This window comes from Euprymna scolopes, chromosome 28 (genome assembly GCF_053919585.1).
Source record: "Euprymna scolopes isolate OS-2025 chromosome 28, ASM5391958v1, whole genome shotgun sequence".
In the NCBI taxonomy this organism is placed as follows: domain Eukaryota; kingdom Metazoa; phylum Mollusca; class Cephalopoda; order Sepiida; family Sepiolidae; genus Euprymna; species Euprymna scolopes.
This window is the reverse complement of record NC_136509.1, coordinates 65425099-65445775: the sequence shown is the minus strand read 5'-3', so window position 1 is coordinate 65445775 and position 20677 is coordinate 65425099. Positions and strand designations below refer to the sequence as shown.

General features: G+C 35.8%; 1 protein-coding gene across 1 annotated transcript in view; it reads right to left on the bottom strand.

Annotated features, from left to right (window-relative positions):
* Positions 1 to 20677, bottom strand: part of LOC145249682 (N-methyl-L-tryptophan oxidase-like) — an 80509-nt gene that overhangs the window by 11898 nt on the left and 47934 nt on the right. The window contains exons 5-6 of the mRNA XM_080111479.1: positions 6934 to 7052; positions 2943 to 3089 (exon numbers count right to left, since the gene is read on the bottom strand). Coding sequence (XP_079967605.1) covers positions 2943 to 3089; positions 6934 to 7052 — 266 coding nt within the window. The remainder of the gene's footprint in view (positions 1 to 2942; positions 3090 to 6933; positions 7053 to 20677) is intronic.

Below are 20677 nucleotides of genomic sequence, written 5' to 3'. Positions count from 1 at the left end.
AGATACAAGACTTCCAAGAGAAGCTAATAGAATTGCTTCAAAAAGCACTAGTGGAGGCGGTTACCGGAAGTAAGTGGTGGGTAGGTATAAAAGACAAAATTAGAACCTTCTCCGTCAAGTATGCCCAGCGCCTCGCACTAGATAAGGCCAAGACGAAGAAGAAGCTAGAGCAGAAACTAGCCTGGGCTACAGGGGAGGGTGATAGGGTTAGTCAGGAACTAGCTAAGCAGGACCTTCTGCATGAGAATAGCGAGCGTTATGAAGGTCAAGTAGTTAGAGCTAGGCTTAGGAAGGTAGGCAATGAAGCAGTTAACTCACACACTGACGTGCGTCGTGAAATTTCTAGGCATGGCTTGGACAAGTACATTGCAAATGTAAGACATCTGGATGGACGCTGGTTTAGCCCCACTTTAAAAATGACCTCGTGTCACATTTTGCTTTAGTGGGAAAGCAAATAAATACTAATAGAAAAGAGGGTTTTTAATATGAAAATCAATACACACAAAAGAAAAACGAATTTATAGGAGTATAAACTAGCATTTCAGCCCAGCGTTGCCCGGGTGTTTGGAGGTGTATGTTGAGCAAAAAAAAAAAAGCGGTCAATTTTTTTAACTTTGACCCCTATTATGACCTTATGCTACTAAATCTTATGTGTAGAATCCTTATTCAAATCTTATTTCATGAATTTGATTCAAGAAAATGTCTAACATTTAAGGTTTAACAGGTCATAAGAAAAATTGAAATTAGGGGAATCTTTTTAATTTAGTGTCTGATAACTTTTTTTTTTTTTACATAGGCACCACCACTTATCAAGGCCAAGAGGCCACTCGAGGATAAGGGTTAAAGAGTGTACAGTAAAAATTGGACAATATAGTAATCGTTAATAATGGAAATTCGGTAAATTTGTTAACTTATATGGAATGGCTCATCAAAAACTTGTTTACTTGAAGACAACCATATTGTAGACAGCTGGAAAGCAGGAAAACGGAAGATAATATCATAGGCGTCCAATTCTAAGAAAGAAGCTTTGCTCATGGAATCTATGTGTAGGTTTAGGCACAGATAAAGGGTGGGGGAAATTAGTGATAGTGTTTTCTGCTAGACAGGTGTTTCTTGTGAAAGTTTGGCAAGGGCAGAACCATAGATTGAAGCTCAGCCGAGCATGTGCCATGGAAATAATGATAAAGCAGAGACAAACTCGCAACATCTCTTCTGTGAGAAAGAGATTGCAGTGAAAAGAAAAGGACATCCCCTATGAGGCTACGAAGTCTATGTTGAACTCTATCAAGGCAGGATAAGTCCTTTCTAGCAGCTCTTGCCCAGATGTGGCAACAGTACTCCATCCTTAGACGCACCTGACTCTTATATAGATAGAGAATTGCATCAGCAGTGACATATCTACTGGATCGATAGAAAGATCTCACCATTTTCCCAGCGGCCTTGGTAACTGATTTAATGTATGTGTTCCATTTAAGATCAGGAGTAAAGGTCAAGCCTAGAACCTTGTCAAAACATGAGGCCTCCCCAAGATGAGAGCCATTCATTTCAATTGATGCCAGATGGGGATCAGAACGTTGATGATGTAGAGATAAAAGCTTGGTTTTAGATGCATTAAAATTAACCAGCCACTTTTTCCCCCCATTGTACCACATGTTCAAGATCAGAGGAGAGAGAATCAGAGAGAACTTGGTCATTTATGGTCTTTAATGTGCTACCATAGATAGTAGTGTTATCAGCATAAATATCTACGAATGATGTAAGGATATGATTTGAAAGATCATTAATGTAGATCAGGAGGAGAGTTGGGCCCAGGATGTACTCCTGAGGGACTCCAGCATTAATACTGAGAGCTTCTGATTTCTGCCCATCAACCACTACTCTTATGAACTTATCAGAAAGAAATGATTTAATAATTTCCAGCTATATCGTAGCTGAAGATCTTGTGAAGTAAACCTTTATGCCATACTCTATCAAAGGCCTTTGATATGTCAAGAGCAATTGCCCTTGAAAGGTAGCCTCCATCGAGAGATTCGCTAATCCTATGGGATATAACTGTAGGCACATCTGCTGTAGATCTAGCAGAATGGAAACCATATTGCATGTCATTAAGAAGGTTATTTTTGCTGAGATGGTTGATTACTTCTCTATTTCACACAGATTCTAGCAACTTACTCATGACGCACAGGAGATTTATTGGCCTGTACTGAGAGGGAAATGAGCGATCACCTGAATTCTTAAATACAGGGCATACTGATGAGATTTTCCAGGGTGATGGGAAGCAATTCTCCTTAAGACAATGTTTAAACAGTTTTGTAAGGATGGGCGCTATTTTTGGTTGAAGTCTTTTGAGTACTATAATTGGAATACCGTCAGGGCTGATTGCTTTACTGGAATCAAGGTTTTTGATTAGCTTGGCAACATTATGTACAGATATTTATACATCACATGATACAGGAGGAAATATTGGAGGTTGGCGGCCTTGGTCTATGAATCAAATATAAATCTGAAATATTTGAATCTTCAAATGGAAGGTTGTGCCCATATTATGTTCACTAAAAACCCTTTAAAACACCCCAAAGAAACTGAAATTTGGGAAATATTTATTAATTGATGTCTATAAGATATATGTTAATATTTCACAAAAATTGGAATTATCTGAATTTTCATGAAGCGCTTACAACTCCCTTTTTATTCCTTTGTATAAAACTGAATTAAAATAAATATTTTGACCTCTTCATAATGATTGGTTAATCAGTGTGGAAGTGAATCCGGTATATACAAATATGTAAATATATTAACATACCGAAAAGTAGTTAGAGGGAAAAACCCTATATCTATATTCGGAAAGACATATTGAATTACTATTGAAAATTAAACTTTTTTAACACAATATTTAAATGATACAATCTTTTGTTAAAAACAATCATATTTCTGTATGTCACCTTTAACAACGTTGATGATTGCTTGCTCAAGTTGTTTGCCAAGATTTTCATCACCATTTCCCAAGAACCATTCCTGCACTTCTTTAGCAGTTGTCAGAAATCCTTTAAGTAATTCGTCCCAGTGGCCCATTTTAATGTAATACTTTCCTGGGGGGAACAAGAAAAAAAGTCAGTCCCAAAATAAATGAACATCAAATTCAGTAAATGACAAGTTGTTACAGCATAAACATATAATAGATCAAATAATTATAATAATAATCAAATAATTATAATAATAATTATCAAATAATTATAATAATAATTATCAAATAATTATAATAATAATATCATAGAGCTACTTGAAATTTTGCTAAAGTAATGTTCAATATCTAAAAGAACCCATTTTGTCTTAACATTGTTTCTAGTGAATTAAAAACATTATTTTAAGAAAGTGGTGAGGGAGTTATATTAGATATTTATTTACAAACATAATATAGCTTCCACAAAATGGGCAAAAAACAAAAATTGCCTCAGTCTGGAAATATTTCTCCTTTCTTATTCTTTATTAAAAAAAACAATTTTCCGTATTATCCGCCTGTTCCAAACTAGATAAATAGACTAAGAGATACCGACTCTAATATTGATGTGTGTGTGTGTGTGTGTGTGTGTGTGTGTGTGTGTGTGTGTGTGTGTGTGTGTGTGTGTGTGTGTGTGTGTGCTTCATAGTATGCCATACTGGCATTAAGTATTACAACTATTGTTTTCTGTATAATTTATTTTGTTCTCAATACAAATACCATTTCAATATTTTCCAGAGCCTGGTTTGAAAATATTTTTATTATGTAGTGGACTGGTGGATATATTATATATATCCCCCAGTCATACAAAATAGGAAAAATAAATTGCTTTGAGGAAGAAACGAACAACGCGTTTATTGAATTAAACGAACTAGAATTTATTTTGTGAAGAAACAAATGAAAGAAAAGGGTACAGCACGTGTTTAGTTTGGCGTGCGTCTCTCGCTGTTAACTGGTGAGAAGGAAAGTCTATTGTTGTAGAGAGAGAGAGAGTGAGAAAGTCAATCCAGTTTGGCGTGCATCTTTTGCTGTTAGCTGGTGAGAGAGAAAGTTTATTGTTGTAGAGAGAAAGTCAATCCAGGCCATGGAGAGAGAAAGCATGTAAGGTGTATGTACTTTCTGTTGACTCTTGCCCCACACATAGTAGCAGGTGACGTGAGGCATGTGGGCGCACGCGCCCCGAAAGGGAGCGGATAGTCCATCGGCTGCTCAGCTCGGGAGCTGAGTCGAAAAGAAGGAAACAGCTCAGGTCTCTTGCTTTTATAGTTGTTTCCGGTGGTCTTTGGGAAGTGACGTTGCCCATGTGTGCGTACGTGTGCGTATATGTGTGTATGTAGCGTGTGTGTGTATGCACGTGAATGTAAGCATATGTACGTGAATGTGAATATATCTACGTGTGTACGTGCGTGCGTATGTCTGTGTGCGCGTATGTGTATGACAAGAAAAATGGCTTGAGATGTGAACGCGTGTTTTTGTGCGAATCTAGAAAGAGCTTGTACAATTAGTAGCAGGTGATCCACTGTTACCAGCAAATCCTGGGATTCGAGTATGAATATCCAGCAGGATTTCAGTCCATTGACCAGAGCTAAAGCTTCTACTAAAAAAAATCAATATTTCCAATTGTAAAATTAAAATTTATCGTTGCAAAAATATGTTTTTATTTATCACTTGTTACTAGGTTTTCTAGCGGCTTATTAACCCAAAATATATGGGAACCCATAACGGACAACTTATTCATATGCTAACCATTTAATTCATATGTTTATTGTATAAGAAAAATATTAGGCCAGTGGACAAATAGATACATAAATATTTTAAAATCATAAATTTATATATTTTAATAAATATAATATTTGTGTAAATATTAAAATCTAACAAAACAAAACAATAGCAAAAAACGTTCCAATTATTCATATTTAATGCTTTTGATCATTTGTTGATATTGAATGTATGCACAAAGTGATGACGCCAACGACTTTATGGTAAACCTTGGAGGTCCCTATTCATCGTGCATAAAAGTACAACTATGGCTACATTAGCCTGATACTGTTTAGAATAGTCTCTTTCTTTGGACAAAAACTTGGAGATATGCTCTTCTGAGGCTTAGTATAAATACAGGGTATCCATAAAGTCCGTGTGCACTTTAAAAAACTTATAACTTTATTTGTATTTGCAATAGAAATAATCTGTAAAATGGATTTGAAAGAAGTAAATCTATATTTACTAAGCTTTTGTGGAAATTTTATTTAACTTTCCACATGCCCTCCATCATTAGCAATACAAAGGGTAATACGATTTTGCAGTTCACGAAAAACATTTGCCAAATGATTTATAGTAATGCCTGAAATCACATTAGTTATTCTAGCTTTCAAATCTTCCAATGAACTAGGTTTGGTTGCTAAATTCCTGATTTAGAAACTGCCTAACACGCTGAACAAAACACAAGGAGCTCCATCTTGTTGAAGCACTGTATCATCTTTCAAGTTTAATTGTATTGTTTAAGTTGTGGAATAAAGTAATTCTGCAACATATCTAAGTAGCTGTCACTGTTAATAACACGATCTTCAAAAAATACGGCCCTATGATTCGATTTATTCCCAAAGCACACTACACATTAACTTTAAGAGAGTCCCTTTCATGTTCAACAGTTTCATTTGGGTTTTCAGTTCCCTAAATTCGGCAATTATGCCCGTTGACTTTGCCACTAATGTTAAATGTTGCTTCATCAGAAAACAGTAAATTACTCACAAATGCATCATCATTGCAAAGTTTTTCATTGAACTGGTGACAGAAAGTTAGCCGTGCATAATAATCCTCTTCTAACAACTGTTGATGTAATTGAATTTTGTAAGCTTTCATATGAAGTTTTGCCCGCAGAGTCTTTTGCACAGTAGACTTTGGCAGCCCGAGCTCCAATGATGCCCATCTTACAGACTTTCTTGGACTTGCAGTAAAGGATTCTTCTATGGAAGCAACACTTTCGTCACTGACACATAGCCTTCCAGACCGTGGTTTATGATGGACAAAGCCTGTCTCTTTAAATTTTTTCATCCATTTAACAATGGTGTTCCTATGAGGCGCTTTTTTATTGTATTCTATTCTAAACTTTCTTTGTACAGCAATAGTAGATTTCAATTCAGCCAACCAAAGGACACAGTTTACTTTTTCCTCAATTGAAGCCATGGGATCAAATTGATTCTGAAAAGCAAAAGAAAATATTTTTTACTTATTTTTTACTTATCTAAAAATTGTTACGAATTTTGTGGTGAAATAACTATACTTAAAACTCGATACATGAAACTATACTTAAAAATCGATACATGAAACTATACTTAAAACTCGATACATGAAACTATACTTAAAACTCGATACATGAAACTATACTTAAAACTCGATACATGAAACTATACTTAAAAATCGATACATGAAACTTTATAACATGTTTTACAGATTATTTCTATCGCAAATATAAAGTTATAAATTTTTTAAAGTGCACACGAACTTTATGGACACTCTGTATATATTTATCTTTCTGACAACATTCACACAGCTTGGCCATGCAAGCACCTGCATTCGTTGCAAATAGCTTTGTGTGGTTATTTAGTTGCATCAAGACTATCAAAGAAACTGACATTTTGGAAGACCTCGGCATTATAAGCTAAACATTGTCTATTCTTCTCTTGAACTTTGGAATTTCCTCCTGATCTCCTGCTTCCCTGATTGTACTGACATGCAGAAATTTAAGCATAATGTGAATGCAAATCTAGCTGCTCAAGTTCCAACATAGTGTTCTTATCGACACGTCCCAAAATGTAGTCCCTTACATTCAAGTGGCAATATGCCTTGTTGGAGATAAATAAGAGTAAAAAACAAAAAAAAAAACATGTACAGAAAGAAAACAGAAAAAGAAAATGATAAATATGATAACATCTTACCATCTTCGTACTGTATTGGAGGGAGGAGGTAGTAGCCCACAGCTCCATCTTTATTTTTCAAGGCATCTCCAGGCCAATTGGCAGCACCTTTGCCTCTGTAGATAATACTTGGCATCTTCCTTGAAGAATAAAAAACCATGATTTATCAATATCTATTATGTAAAGGAGAGTTTCTGTGTTTGTGTGTGTGTGCATGTGTGTGTTTGTATATCTTGCTAAAACTTTCAAAATCTGATTTGAATAAAAATGATTCTAGTACTGTCTAAAAAGACAGGGACTCGGATGCATAATATGTGAAATTTAGAACAAAATATTTATTTTTTCTACCTTAATGACCTGAGGGAGTCACGTAAAATCGTCTCTTTCTAAACCATTTCAACATCTGCACATGCGTGAACTGCTTCACTTCTTGGATATGTTTACATAAATTTGCAATGTCATGGTACGACTGTCACAGTGGCTGAATGGGTTAAAGGGTTGTTTCAGAACTATTAGTTTTTGCATTCGCATTTATGGCAAACGTTTTGTCTTTTTTTATTTTTAGCATATTTTTTAAAATGTTTTATTTCAGTAAGCTTTTGCATTTAAACAGGGTTAAAAGAATTTTTATTTTCTGATATTTTTTTAAAGGTGAATTTGTGATACTGAAAATGTACTTTTTTTTGTCTTCACACATTTATGAATGTTGCGTGGTTTGCAAAGCACTAGACATAACTTTTTTCTACTATGTGTAAAACTTGATTTTATTTTGAAAATACTATTTAAAAATTAGCACGGTACAATAAAGAAATAATTGATATTAAATCTTTTTAATGATTTTATAATATTTTATTTTATTTTTGATAAGTGAATTTAGAATGCTGAAACATACACAATTTTCTTTTTTTAGATGTGTTTAGACGCATCTACGTTTTGGCTCTTTGTCTTATATGGCCCGGAAGACGCTGAGTACCCCTGCTAGCATATAAATAAAAATGAGTTTATTTTCTTGTATGTTTGAAAATAATTTTCACAAAATTTTCGTTGACTGATTGTTTTCTTTTATAGCATTGTTACCAGTGATGCCAAATTCAGTAATTTTTGTGAAAAAATCTTATGCTTCAAACTCTTAATATCTTCAATTATTCATTTATGGTGTAAAATTATGTATAATTAATTTGTTTCAAATATTTACTTCTATTTATGTACTTTGGTAATTTTTTTATTTATCATATTGTAACCAAACAATTTCCCTGAACCAATCCTTAATTGCATGACAAAATCAAACGGTGAATCGGGGTAAGTATAATCTGAACAGAGCTAAAAAAATATGACAAACTAAGGATTTATTCGAAAATTAAGACGCCAAATTTGATTAAAATTAACTCCACTTAGTTTCACAGCATTTTCATTATGCTTCAACCTCCTCATTTCAAAGCATCAAATGTTGATAGTATGTTTTTGAAGATATTTTGAGTCACAAATTATGAAGAAAAAATGTTTTTACAGAGATAAGAGCATTTATCCAGAACTCCCACACCATGAAAAACAAAAATGAAAATATCTACAGGGTGGAATGATAAATTTGTCGCCCTACATAAAACAACACTACAGTTTTATTTAAAAAAAATCAATTCAGATAAGTTGCTTATGTAGTAGAGTTGACATCTATTTAATGTAGCCGCTTTCAGCTCCAATCACCACCTTGGTACAAGTCCGGAACTGCGAACATGCCTTTTACACAAGCGCTGGCAGGAGCTCATTGGATACTCAGCAGATGGCGGCGATTATGTTGGCTTTTGTGTTGTGGGAGGTCATGTTAGTGATGTTCTTAACCTATGACCAAATGAAGTAGTTCAGCGGGTTCAGGTCAGGAGAGGAGGGGGGCAGTGAGAGAAAAGTACAAAGTCGTAGCACTCCTTCTGAAGCCAAGTCTAGGTCTCTTTGGAATTGTGGTCTACCAGATCTGAGGTGGCATGATGTGGCCCTCACTTGAAACCACACTAAAGACTATATCGCTCTTCAGATTTGTACAAAATTGGCCAACTAGTAGATGGTCTGCAACAAAAAAAAAACTGGTTTTCATCAAATGGAAATGGAATCATGTTGTCTTCTCTAGTGCAACAATTTTATCGTTCTACCCTGTACTATAGACAACAAAACGAAAAAGTGGTAAAAAAAAATAACTATATAGCAAATAAATTTCAAATAAATAGAGATAAGTTACTCTTTTACCTAGCTGGATAAGTTTTTAATGTTTTATTTTATTTCAAAGCATTTATTCAGTTCGAAAACAAGTAGTGTTGAGTGTTACATGAGAACAAGAAAAGTCACGTCCTTGTCTGAATAATCACTCGAAAATCAAAGATAAAACTAAATACTGATAGAAACTCACCAAATACATATTGGGTCTCTACCTATTATTGAACATTCTACTAGTCATATCTGTTTGTAGTCGAACACAAGACTGTTAATACGTATAAAGAAGTATATAAACATATAAATGACGGACTTCGACAACGGATACAGAGAGAATATTTTATTTGACTCCTCACTAACTAGCGAGTATATACAACAATGGCCGCTTCCCCACTTCCGACCGGAAAACGCCTCACTCACAGGGAGAGTTTTTTTCAGGGGAGATCACTCACACAGATTAACAGTTCTTCCCTTCTTTTCTCTTCTTTTAAGTTGGGCATCATGTAATCTGCAAAAGAAAAAAGGGGTTAGGGTATTTACATTATACAGAGGATTCCTTTGGTTCGGATATGAACCCAAGGATCTTGAATGATAGCACTCCTTTCTTTGTCAAGGAGTTCACAATTTGTCAGTTGATATCCAAGAGATCTCTTCAATTTCTTTTCTGTCAATCATTTCTCTTAAAATGGCCATCTCTATGCGAAGTCTCTTATCCAAAATTTGTGTTGAGGAATGTACAGAATCATAGAGGCAGGAATTGTCTGTTTTACAGATCTTAATGTTGTTGGTATTATCTTTCAGTTGTAATACTTCTAACAAAAGTTTTCGATAAAAAATGCAGGCTTCTGCCATGTCAACCATGGCTAAAGTTTCAGCAGCTAAAGTACTTTTGACAACTTTTCTAATGCGTTTAAACTACCAGGCAATGGGCATATACTTGTCATTGCTTCCAACTAAAAAAAGTATATAGCCTCCTTGTGAACCTCCATCTGTTAAATTGCCAAAAGAAGCATCACTGTATGCAACAATTTTTAAGTCTGGAATATCTATGTGACATTTCTCCTTTTTTGCTTTTTTTACCACCCTGTTAGCCTGTGTAAAGCATTCTACATCTTTTTGTTTTAGCATTGAACTAAACTCGCTAACATCATAACTAAGATCAGGTCTAGTTTGAGTGGTTAACCAATTAAGTTGACCGATCAATTGCCTGGTTTCAGTAACCTCTGTTGATGATATTGCATCTTTCAAATTTCTGTCTGCTTCTAGTGGGATACACTTTAGCTTTTTGACGTATTCATCCTGTCCAAGTTTAACAGCATTCCCGTTTTTCTTTATACTTAATCCTATATACTGGAACTCAGCAACTTCCTCAGATTTGATCTTAAACAAGTGACGAATCCAGTCTATAACTCTGCTCTGAAAAATTTCTGAGCCTGCGAAGCAAAAATCATGAGTAGCCATAATACCATGCAACTTGTTTCCAAAGTTCCATGTGAATATGGCTTGATCATATTTTGAAACCACTGCTCCTGATTTCAATAATTCTTCTTTGAGTGTCAGGTACCAGAACCTTGATGCATCAGTCAATCCATAAACACATTTGAGAGTTTCCAAATATATCCTGGAGGTACACTGGCTTCTTTGGGAGGATGCAAATAGATCAATCGGTCTAACTCTTTACTTTGTAAAAAGGTTGTTTTTATGTCCATTGACTTACACACCCAATGGTTAGATGACATTATAGCCAAGCTTTCTTTAGAGCAGGTTGGAGATCATTTCTTATGTTGCTTGCATCCCTTTCCTGAAAGCCTCTCGCCACAAGCCTAGCTTTATAGACCTGTTTGCCATTGACATTTTTATTTGTGTAAACCCATCTTGTGGATATTTTGGGTTGACCCTGGTCAAGCACTTGGGTGTACACTTTATTTTCAACCCAGCTTTGGAGTTCGTTTTCTCTTGCCATTTCCAGGTTGTGATTAGAAGAGGAAATCATTATATTTTCCTCATCACCAGAGGTAGCTTCATCCTTATTTATTGGTCTGACTTCATTTTCTTTCCAATCCAATACTCCATGATTAAAGTCGAGCTAAAACGGTTCACCTTGTTCCATAGCCACATTCATTAAATGCTTATTTTTGCCTGTAGCTTTGCCTGCTCTACTTATCATCATTGACAAGTTTGCATTTAATGGATTGTCCTGGTTTGGGAAGGGTGATTGTTTTGCGAATGGGTTTTTTTTTTTGGTAGTACATGTGTCTCTCTCACAGTCTGATATTGTGCAACATGATCATTCAGGGTTCCTGGTTCTTCAGTAACATCATTCTCATCAGATATTGATAAGTTTGAAGATTCTTCAGGCTCATTTTGTTAAGTGGTGGATTCTGTTATAGCCTCATTTTCAGAAGAACTTTGATATGTTACTGGGTGAGACATGAGACGACATGGGTGCACTCTTACGTATGTACCTCCATGTTTAACAAGTACCTGCTTGTGCTCCCACCCTATGACAGTTCCTGGGCCAAGCCATCTATCACAGAAATTTCTCTTATAGAAAACAACATCACCATTTTTGTAGGATTGTGTTGTACTCGTCCTAACTTGATGCTAAAGTGCAAGTCTTAATTTTTCCGAAGACTCACACATCATAAATTGTTTTCTAGCTGCATGCATGGCATTGAGATTACTAGCAACAATCTCACTGGTGGAGACACCTTCTAATGCAGGGAGTTTATCATTCAGAAGGGAGGGCAGATTGGGGTTCCTACCAAAAACCAGCTGATTGAGGCTGAATCCACGAGCACTATGAAGCGTGTTCTTTGCACTTATAGCCCATGCTAGTGCTATCTCAAAACTGCAATTTGTGTCCCTTAAAGTCTTTTTTACCATCTCTCCCAATATTCCATTGTGTCGTTCATTTATGCCATTACTCCATGGGCTTTCAGCAGCGGTGGTACGCACAACGATATTCAAATTCTGTGCCATGTCACAAAATGATTCATTATCAAATTCCCTACCATTATCGGTTAGGATAGATCCAGGAGTCCCAAAATACACTATCCAGTGTTTAAATATAGCACTGATGATGTCTGATCTTTCTTTACTGGGAATCCTAACGCCGACACTGTATCTGGTAGCATAGTCAATCAGGTGCAGTACTTTGTTACCATAAATCTCTTTAATATCCATAACAACAGTTTCATTAAAATAAGATCATAATGGGAATCCAACAATAGGTCTAGGTTCATTTTTATTATAGCGAATATACACTTCACAAGAATTTGGAAGTGTTTGTAAAATTTTAATAAATTCTGAATCTCTTATTTCTGCGTTACTAAATCACATAATTTCTTACTACTGGGATGACTGAATTGTCTGTGTAATTTAGTTGCAATTTAAAATTTTTCTGCTTTGTTTTTAGAGGAGATTTCTTTAACAAGGAGAATGTGTTTTAGCTTACCTTTATCTAGTAGTGGTCTGGTGATAGGGATGTGATAATGACCAGATGATGTACATTTCAATGGAATTTTCTTTTTCAACATCGTCACGCTGTCATTTTCAAAATTGAGACAAGTCCCGGCCCTTTTCATAGCTTCTTAGGAGAAGTGGAATGTCGGAATCCACAACATCGGTAACGATACTGACATCAATGTCAGCGATGACACACACATAGAGTCACATTGTGGAGAGAGTTCAGTTTGTTTCCATCGCCGAACTTAAAGGTTCTCACTCCTTCTCTCATAATTATTTTTTTCTTCTGTTCTTCTGTTAATGTTTCGAGAAAACTCTTGTACCACTTTGTTCCACAAACAGTGGCGGATGCACCACTATCTAGGATAGCCGAACCAAGCGTTTCACCCAAAAGCGTGTTGCCATTTGCCTCCCATTTTTGCTGACTCATCAGCACAATATTAGCCAGGGGAACATAACTTTCATGTTCGCCGTCCTCATCTTTGTCCAGGGTATCGTTGACATAAGGGCAGTCGTATGACCAGTGGAATTTGCAGCCACATTTAAAACACACCGTAGAGTTGCCCGCAGGTCCACGCGGGTTCATTTTGTTTTTGTCAGTGGAGCGTGCTTTGTTGTTGTTGTTGTTGTTGTTGTTGTTGTTATGTCGTTTTCCGCCGCGATGTGTTTTTCCTCGCCAACTACTAAAATGCGAATCACTGCGGTGCGTAGAGTGACCATAGTACACCTCGCTAGGTTCGTTTTTATCTTCAGTGTAGGCAATAACATCTTCCTTCTTAACAACAACGGGTGTTGAATTCATAGATGAAGCGTCAAACGGCTGTCTGTGCATAATCTTCTTTAACTGGGCCGACATGGAAACGAGTGTCAGTTCGCCAACAGTCGCCTTGACTAGTCTTTCATTTTCAGGGGTGAGGGAGGCACTCTTTAATGCCCTGAATGCAAGTACCGGTTCAGGCAGGATAATATGAAATCTTTCAACTTGGCAACGTGTCAGCCGAAGTTAATAAGGAAGTCTTCCACTGATATATCGGGTTGTCTCCGAAAGTCTTGTAGGCCAGAAAAGCCGACTGGTTTATATCTTCCAAAAAAAGGATGCCCAATTTTTCATATAATTTGGCTATTCCATCCACAGAATTAAGTCGCAACATTTAATTCCAATACAGCTTCTCTGGGTTTTCCTTCCAGAGAAAGAAATACTATGGGAGCGCGTTTTGTCTTGTCAAGCGACGTGGCCATTTCCCAGATTTGCATTTCTTTTTTCCATGTGCTGTATTTGTCTTTAATTAAGACGGGTGGTGAAATGTGTTTTGAAGTCATAGTTACGTTTTGCTCTCCTACCAGTGTTAGTAGTCGAACACAAGACTGTTAATACGTATAAAGAAGTATATAAACATATAAATGACGGACTTCGACAACGGATACAGAGAGAATATTTTATTCGACTCCTCACTAACTACCGAGTATATACAACAATGGCCACTTCCCCACTTCCGACCGGAAAACGCCTCACTCGCAGGGAGAGTTTTTTTCAGGGGAGATCACTCACACAGATTAACAATGTCAAATAGGTTTCTATCTTAGAGCTATTAGAATTCAAGGAAGAATACAAATTAATTGAAAAATTTTCATTTAAATTGTATTTTTCCTTGAATACAATTGTACAATAGATAGAGCGAAATTCAAAATGTCGGATAAAATTTGCTCAAAACTTTAAAATACTCCAAATATTTATTTTAAAAACTAAGAAGAAAATCCATCAATATGCATACAGCTACCAATCATCATCGTCACATCATCATGAAAGATAATTATAGACTACTTTAGCTATCCATAACTATAAATCCTTTTATAAATAAACTAGCAGGGAGAACCGACGTTGCTCGGGATTGAATGATGTTTCACACTCACATATATTTATTGAAATCAAAATCGTTGAAATAAAAGCAATTGATGGCTTGTTCTAGTTGGAGACTGTTGTGGGGTACAAATCATCCTTATTTGAGAACTAAGTGGAATCAACCAGTCTTATGAATACCACTGGTTGCAGAGACTAAATGGAGACATTCATACCATGTTTAACCGTATTCTACGAACACGTTCCTCTCATACCACTTTAGTGGCTTCTGTATTCTTTAAATACATATTATATTTATACACTTTACACTACTTGTGGTTTCTTTCATTTGGGACCCCGAGCACACGACAACAACAACTGGCTGACGAATATTCGGGCAAAGAATTCACTCTAAAAAACAGTCATTGGAAAACAACATTTGACGACCAAAGGGATTCAAGAAAAAAGAACATACGCGGAAATTTGAAATAATTTTTTCCTACACTCAGAGGAAATTCGAAACTTCAAAAGTATTTATTTTACAAAAGTTCGGTGAAGAACGGAAAAAACTATTTGTCAACATTGGGGGAAAAAACAACATTCAAGTGTAAAAATCCACAAACACGGGACTTTGAAAAAGGAAAATAATTCTTGCTGAAAAAAGGATTTTACAAAGACGTCGTCAAAAGCCTTATCTTGATGTTAAAAAAGCTACTGACAGCGTAAATACGAATTGAAACAGAACTCATGAGACAATTGTGTTGAGAATTATTACTACTGAATTAACGAGACTAAGTTTTCAGTAAGTACAAAAAAAAACAACTTTTTTTCCATAAATAAAAGTAATGTTGAAAAAAAACTTTGTCATTCTAAAAAGCATGTCTCGCTAATACGTTTTATAGTTAAAAGGCACTAGCGTTGGGAAAAGAAAAAAAATTAATGCAAAAGTAAATGATAGTATATTTTATTTTATTGGCTCAAGTGAGTATTTGCACAAATTTAAAAGGATGTCAGATTTTAATCCGATTAAAATAAACTGTTACAATATTTTTGATTTAATAATGGGGTATGATCCCACACAGTCGAGCGATTCTATTTATAAACAATGCTGCTAGGAACTGCCGAATCGAATTAATTCACAGTCTGCTACCAACCAATCAGAAACCAAGGATGGAATACTGTTGCCATATCTGGGCAGGAGCTGCTAAAAACAGTCTATCCTGCCTTGACAGAGTACAAAATAGACTTCGTGGCTTAGTGGGGTATGCCCTTTTCTCTACCTTGCAACCTCTCTCCCACAGAAGAGACGTTGCGAGCCTATCCTTATTTTATCGTTATTTCCATGGCAGGTGCTCGTCTGAACTCCAATCTCTGGTCTTCCCTCGCCAATCTTTCATGAAAAACACCCGTCTAGCTGAATCCACTGTGAAAAATTTCCCCCACTCTATATCTGTGCCTAAATCAAAACACGGATTCCATGAACAAAGCTTCTTTCTTAGAACTGCACACCTGTGGAACTTTGTTCCGTCTGCCTGCTTCCCACCAGACTACAACTTGGATGTGTTCAAGTCCAACGTTAACAAATTCCTAATGAACTGCCCCCTTAAGTAAACACTTCATCAAATCTCCACACTAACGTAATGTACTTGCAATAACCCTTATCCCTGAGTGGCTTCCAGACCTTGATAAGTGGTGATCACTGTGTAAAAAAAAAAGAAAAAAAAAACAGAATTGCTCTATAAATATTAAACCTTTTCTGTAGCAATTTCGCATGTTTCCCCCCCCCCCCTCCCGTCTTGACATGGTAAGAATCTTTTGCTCTGTGGAACTGTCTACTGCAAACCAGTCACCTCTCAGAACTTGTTTAGAAATACACACCATCAGAAACTGTTCTGTCTACTGAAACCAGTCACCTCTCAAGACTTGTGTAGAACAACGAGCCATCGGAAACTGTTCTGAAACTAAACATGGCTTACACTTCTAGAGGTTATGGGCCCAGCGTGCGTCTTTATTTCGATGGATCCGAATCAAAATTCGAATTGTAAAGTTAAATTTCTAGGATATCTACAAATCCAAAAGCTACACAAAGTACTTCAAACACAACCTGAAAACAGAAATGACCTCGATTTCATTGAAAAGAATGCAACTGTCTTTGCGGAATTAATACAGTGTTTAGATAGCCAAAGTCTATCACTAGTAACGAGAGAAGCCCTGGATGATGGCTGCAAAGCATTGAACATATTGAGAGAGCATTATTTATTGAAAGGAAAACCCAAAATTATTTCTTTATATACTGAACTGACCTCTCTAAAACCAATGGAAGCCGAAACTATTACTGATTATATTAGAAGAGCCAAAACAACTGCAAATTCTTTAAAAATGTCTGGTGAAGTTATAAGTGACAGTCTGTTAATTTCCATGGTCCTTAAGGGATTACCGAGTGATTTCAAGCCATTTACCACAGTGATAACCCAGAAAGAAAAACCCATGACTTTTAGCTAATTCAAGGTAACACTCAGAAGTTACGAAGAAACTGAAAAAATGATCACAGAAAAAAAACGCATCTACAAATATCATGAAATTTAAAAATACACATAAAAACACCAAAATTAAATTATACCCATGCCAGGAATAAAAACCGCAACTTTGCCAAAAACAACAATACTCCATACATGGGCGAATGGTGGCCTTATAGAGATACAGGATACTTTCAGGTGTCAGTAGTTTTCTAGCACGGTAGAGAGAGCCTACCTTTTTCGCAGCGGCCCTGGCAATGTTTTCAATATAATTGTTCCAGCTCATGTTTCCTGTGAACGTTAGGCCAAGCAGTTTGAAAGATGTTCTCTCAGACAGGGAGTCACTGGCCATTGCTATTGGTGGCAGAGAAGGTTTCTTGTAGTTATTGAAGGAAACCAGTTTAGTCTTGGCAGCATTGAATGTGACCATCCATTTATGTCCCTATTCCACTACAGATTAGATTTCTAGTGTTTTTGCCATTTCTTTAGATATGTGTTCATTTGTTTTCCTGTCATGCCTGTTATAGAGTGTAGTGTCATCAGCATATATACCCATCTCAGAGGCATTTTTGTCGGGGAGGTCATTCATAAATATCAGGAACAATAGAGGTCCAAGAATAGACCCCTGAGGCACTCCCGCATTTACATCACACTGTTTAGGTGGTCGACCGTCGAGGACAACCTGGATTTTTCTCTTATCTAAGAAGGATTTAATTATGGTAAGTGTTCTACCAGTGATACCGTATGATTTAATTTTCCTGAGGAGATCCTTGTGCCATACCCTGTCAAAAGCCTTAGATATATCTAGAGCTACCGCTCTGCCCTCCCCCGCTTTGTCCATTGAATGGTATATACGTTCAGAGATTACAGTAAGGATGTCAGCTGTGGAACGGGCTTGTCTAAATCCATATTGTTTGTCAGTCAGAAGTTTAGCATCTGTAAGATGCCGGACTAGAGCATGGTTAATTATGGTCTCAAATATTTTGGCGAAAAGTGGGAGGAGGCTAATGGGGCGATAATTTGATGGGTCAGTTCTTTTGCCAGAATTCTTGAATACTGGTACCACAGAAGCAGTTTTCCAACAGCCCGGAAAGCATGATTCTTTAAGACATTTGTTGTAGAGTTTAGAGAGAACTGGAGCTACTTCGGCTGAGCACTTTTTTAATAGCACAGCTGGGATGAGATCAGGTCCACATGCTTTTGAAGTGTCAAGATTTTTTATGATAGCGTGTACCTGAGCAGGGGTGATTTTTAGATTATCTAGCGTTGCATCTGTCCGCAAAGGAAAGTTAAAATCTCTTCTTTGTAATTTTCCTTTTCAACAAATACTTTTTGCATGCTTATTTTAAGGCGCGCATAAATTACAATTAACTTTTTTATTTTTTTTGTGCACATTAGTTTTCTTTCTTATTTTTCCAAAATGTCCTATTTTTTTTGCATTGTTTTAATTACCAAAAAAAACTCTCTTTAAGCGGGTACATATTGCATGTATGTTTATTTTTATGTATATTTATTTATATCTATATATGTATGCGTTTTTTCTTTTTCTTTTTTTACAAAATTGCATAATCAAATTTAAGAAATGGCTTCTTTTTCACATACCCACCACTTTTTAAGATAAAAATACTTCTTTTATTTCTCTTCTCTGTACATATATATATATATATATATATATATATATATATACATATATATATATATATATATATATATATCTGTTTTGACATTTGAACACAATTAAAAATGGCGTCTTTTTACATGCTAAAATTTTAAGATCCAAATGAGTTCTAATTTTTGTTATGTATAATTGAATATTAAAATATATATTTATTTTTGAGCAGAACAAACACAAGGGAGTTCCCCATTATAAAAAATAGGGGGGATGTTACAATATTTTTGATTTAAAAATGGGGTATGATCCGACACAGTCGGGCGATTCTATTCATAAACGATGCTGCTAGGAACTGACGAATCGAATTAATTCATGTTCTGCTACCAACCAATACGAAACCAGAATTGCTCCATAAATATTAAACCTTTTCTGTAGCAATCTTGCATATGTTTTTTTTTCCGTCTCAACACGGTAAGAATCTTTTGCTCTGTGGAACTGTCTACTGAAAACCAGTCACCTCTCAGGACTTGTGTGGAACAACGCACCATCAGAAACTGTTCTGTCTACTGCAAACCAGTCACCTCTCAAGAGTTGTATAGAACAACGAACCATCGGAAACTGTTCTGAAACTAAACAGGGCTTACACTTCTAGATAAACTTTTCACTAGTCGAAGAAGAGAAAAAAGAACAATTTTGCTAAGCATGACAAATAAAGTGTTAACGAAAAAAGGACATTCTTTTTCACAAAGAAATTGAAAAGAATAGTCATTATTAAGTAAATGCTATAAACTCTCTTTCACAGATAAATAACTAATTCTTTTTAAGGAAAAAAGAGGAAGAAAAAATGTGTAGGATCAACAAAGAATTGAACCCAGTACTTACACGTTACGAAAATTTAAAAATGGCAAATGAAATCTACTGCTTTCTGTATAAATGCAAACGCTGAATTATTTTCTCAGGAAAATTGCCACACAAAGAAATAAATATATGAAAGAAATATTCGTTAAATAATCAGGTATGAATTTTGTAAAGGTTTTTTCTCTCTAGAGTTAGTACTATAGCAAAAACTCATTTTGTCATATTGAGTAATTCTAAACCTGCCAAAAAAAAAAAAAAATGGACGATTTTGCAAAACAGATTTTGGAAATGGTGAAATTCCAACAAGTCAACACTTAGAACTTGAAAAAAGGTCTGAGAAGAGCAATTGGCAATACAGAAACAAAACGACGAGATGCAACTGACAATAAAAAGACAGATGGAAGAGAGCTGTTAAATTAAATATTTTAAAAAACAGGAAAGAGAAAAGAAAGAAATGAACGAACAAATGTTGGAATTGAAAAAATTACATTTATAGCAACAAAACCAGTTAGATAAAAAATGGATTTGATAACGCAAGTTTTAAATGAATAAGGACAGCCGAGAAGAAACCAACATGGCCTTTTCCCAAAATGCGATCCAGTCAGCTAATGAGACATTTCCCTATGCTCCTGTGGAATATCTAACGTTTGAGGCATATTTCAGAAGATTTGAAGACCTTTTAAATATTGACTGCAGTGCATGGACAGATCAAAGGAAGGTTCGTTCATTGTACAGAAGTTGGGTACATCTTAACATAACAAATTCGTGGACTATATTTTACCAAGAAAAACCAACGAATTGTCATTTGATGAGGCAGTCAAACTGTTAATGGAGTTATACTGTCCAAAAAAAGCCTTTTTCACAAAAGATGAAGATGCATGAATCTTGCACATAGGGAGAGTCAGGACTATATGACTTTTGCATCTATAGTTAATAAGCACAGTAACAATTTCAAGTTGTCGTCATTAACGGCAGATAATTTCAAATGCTTAATATTCACACAAAGTTTGATAGCCACAAAAGACGCCGATATAAGATGTTGTGCTCTAAATAAATTGGAATTAGAACCTGATTTGATGCTTCAGAAACTGGCTGAAGATTGTCAGTGATTCATGTTTCCCAAAACATAGAGGAAGTAGGTATCGCTCACATTAAAAAATATGCTTAAAAAATAAAGAACACCCGCTCGCAAGCAATTACCAACCAAGAGGCAAAAAGAACCCTTCACAAAATTATCAGGATAGACAAAATCCTAGGACCCCTTGTAGCAAATGT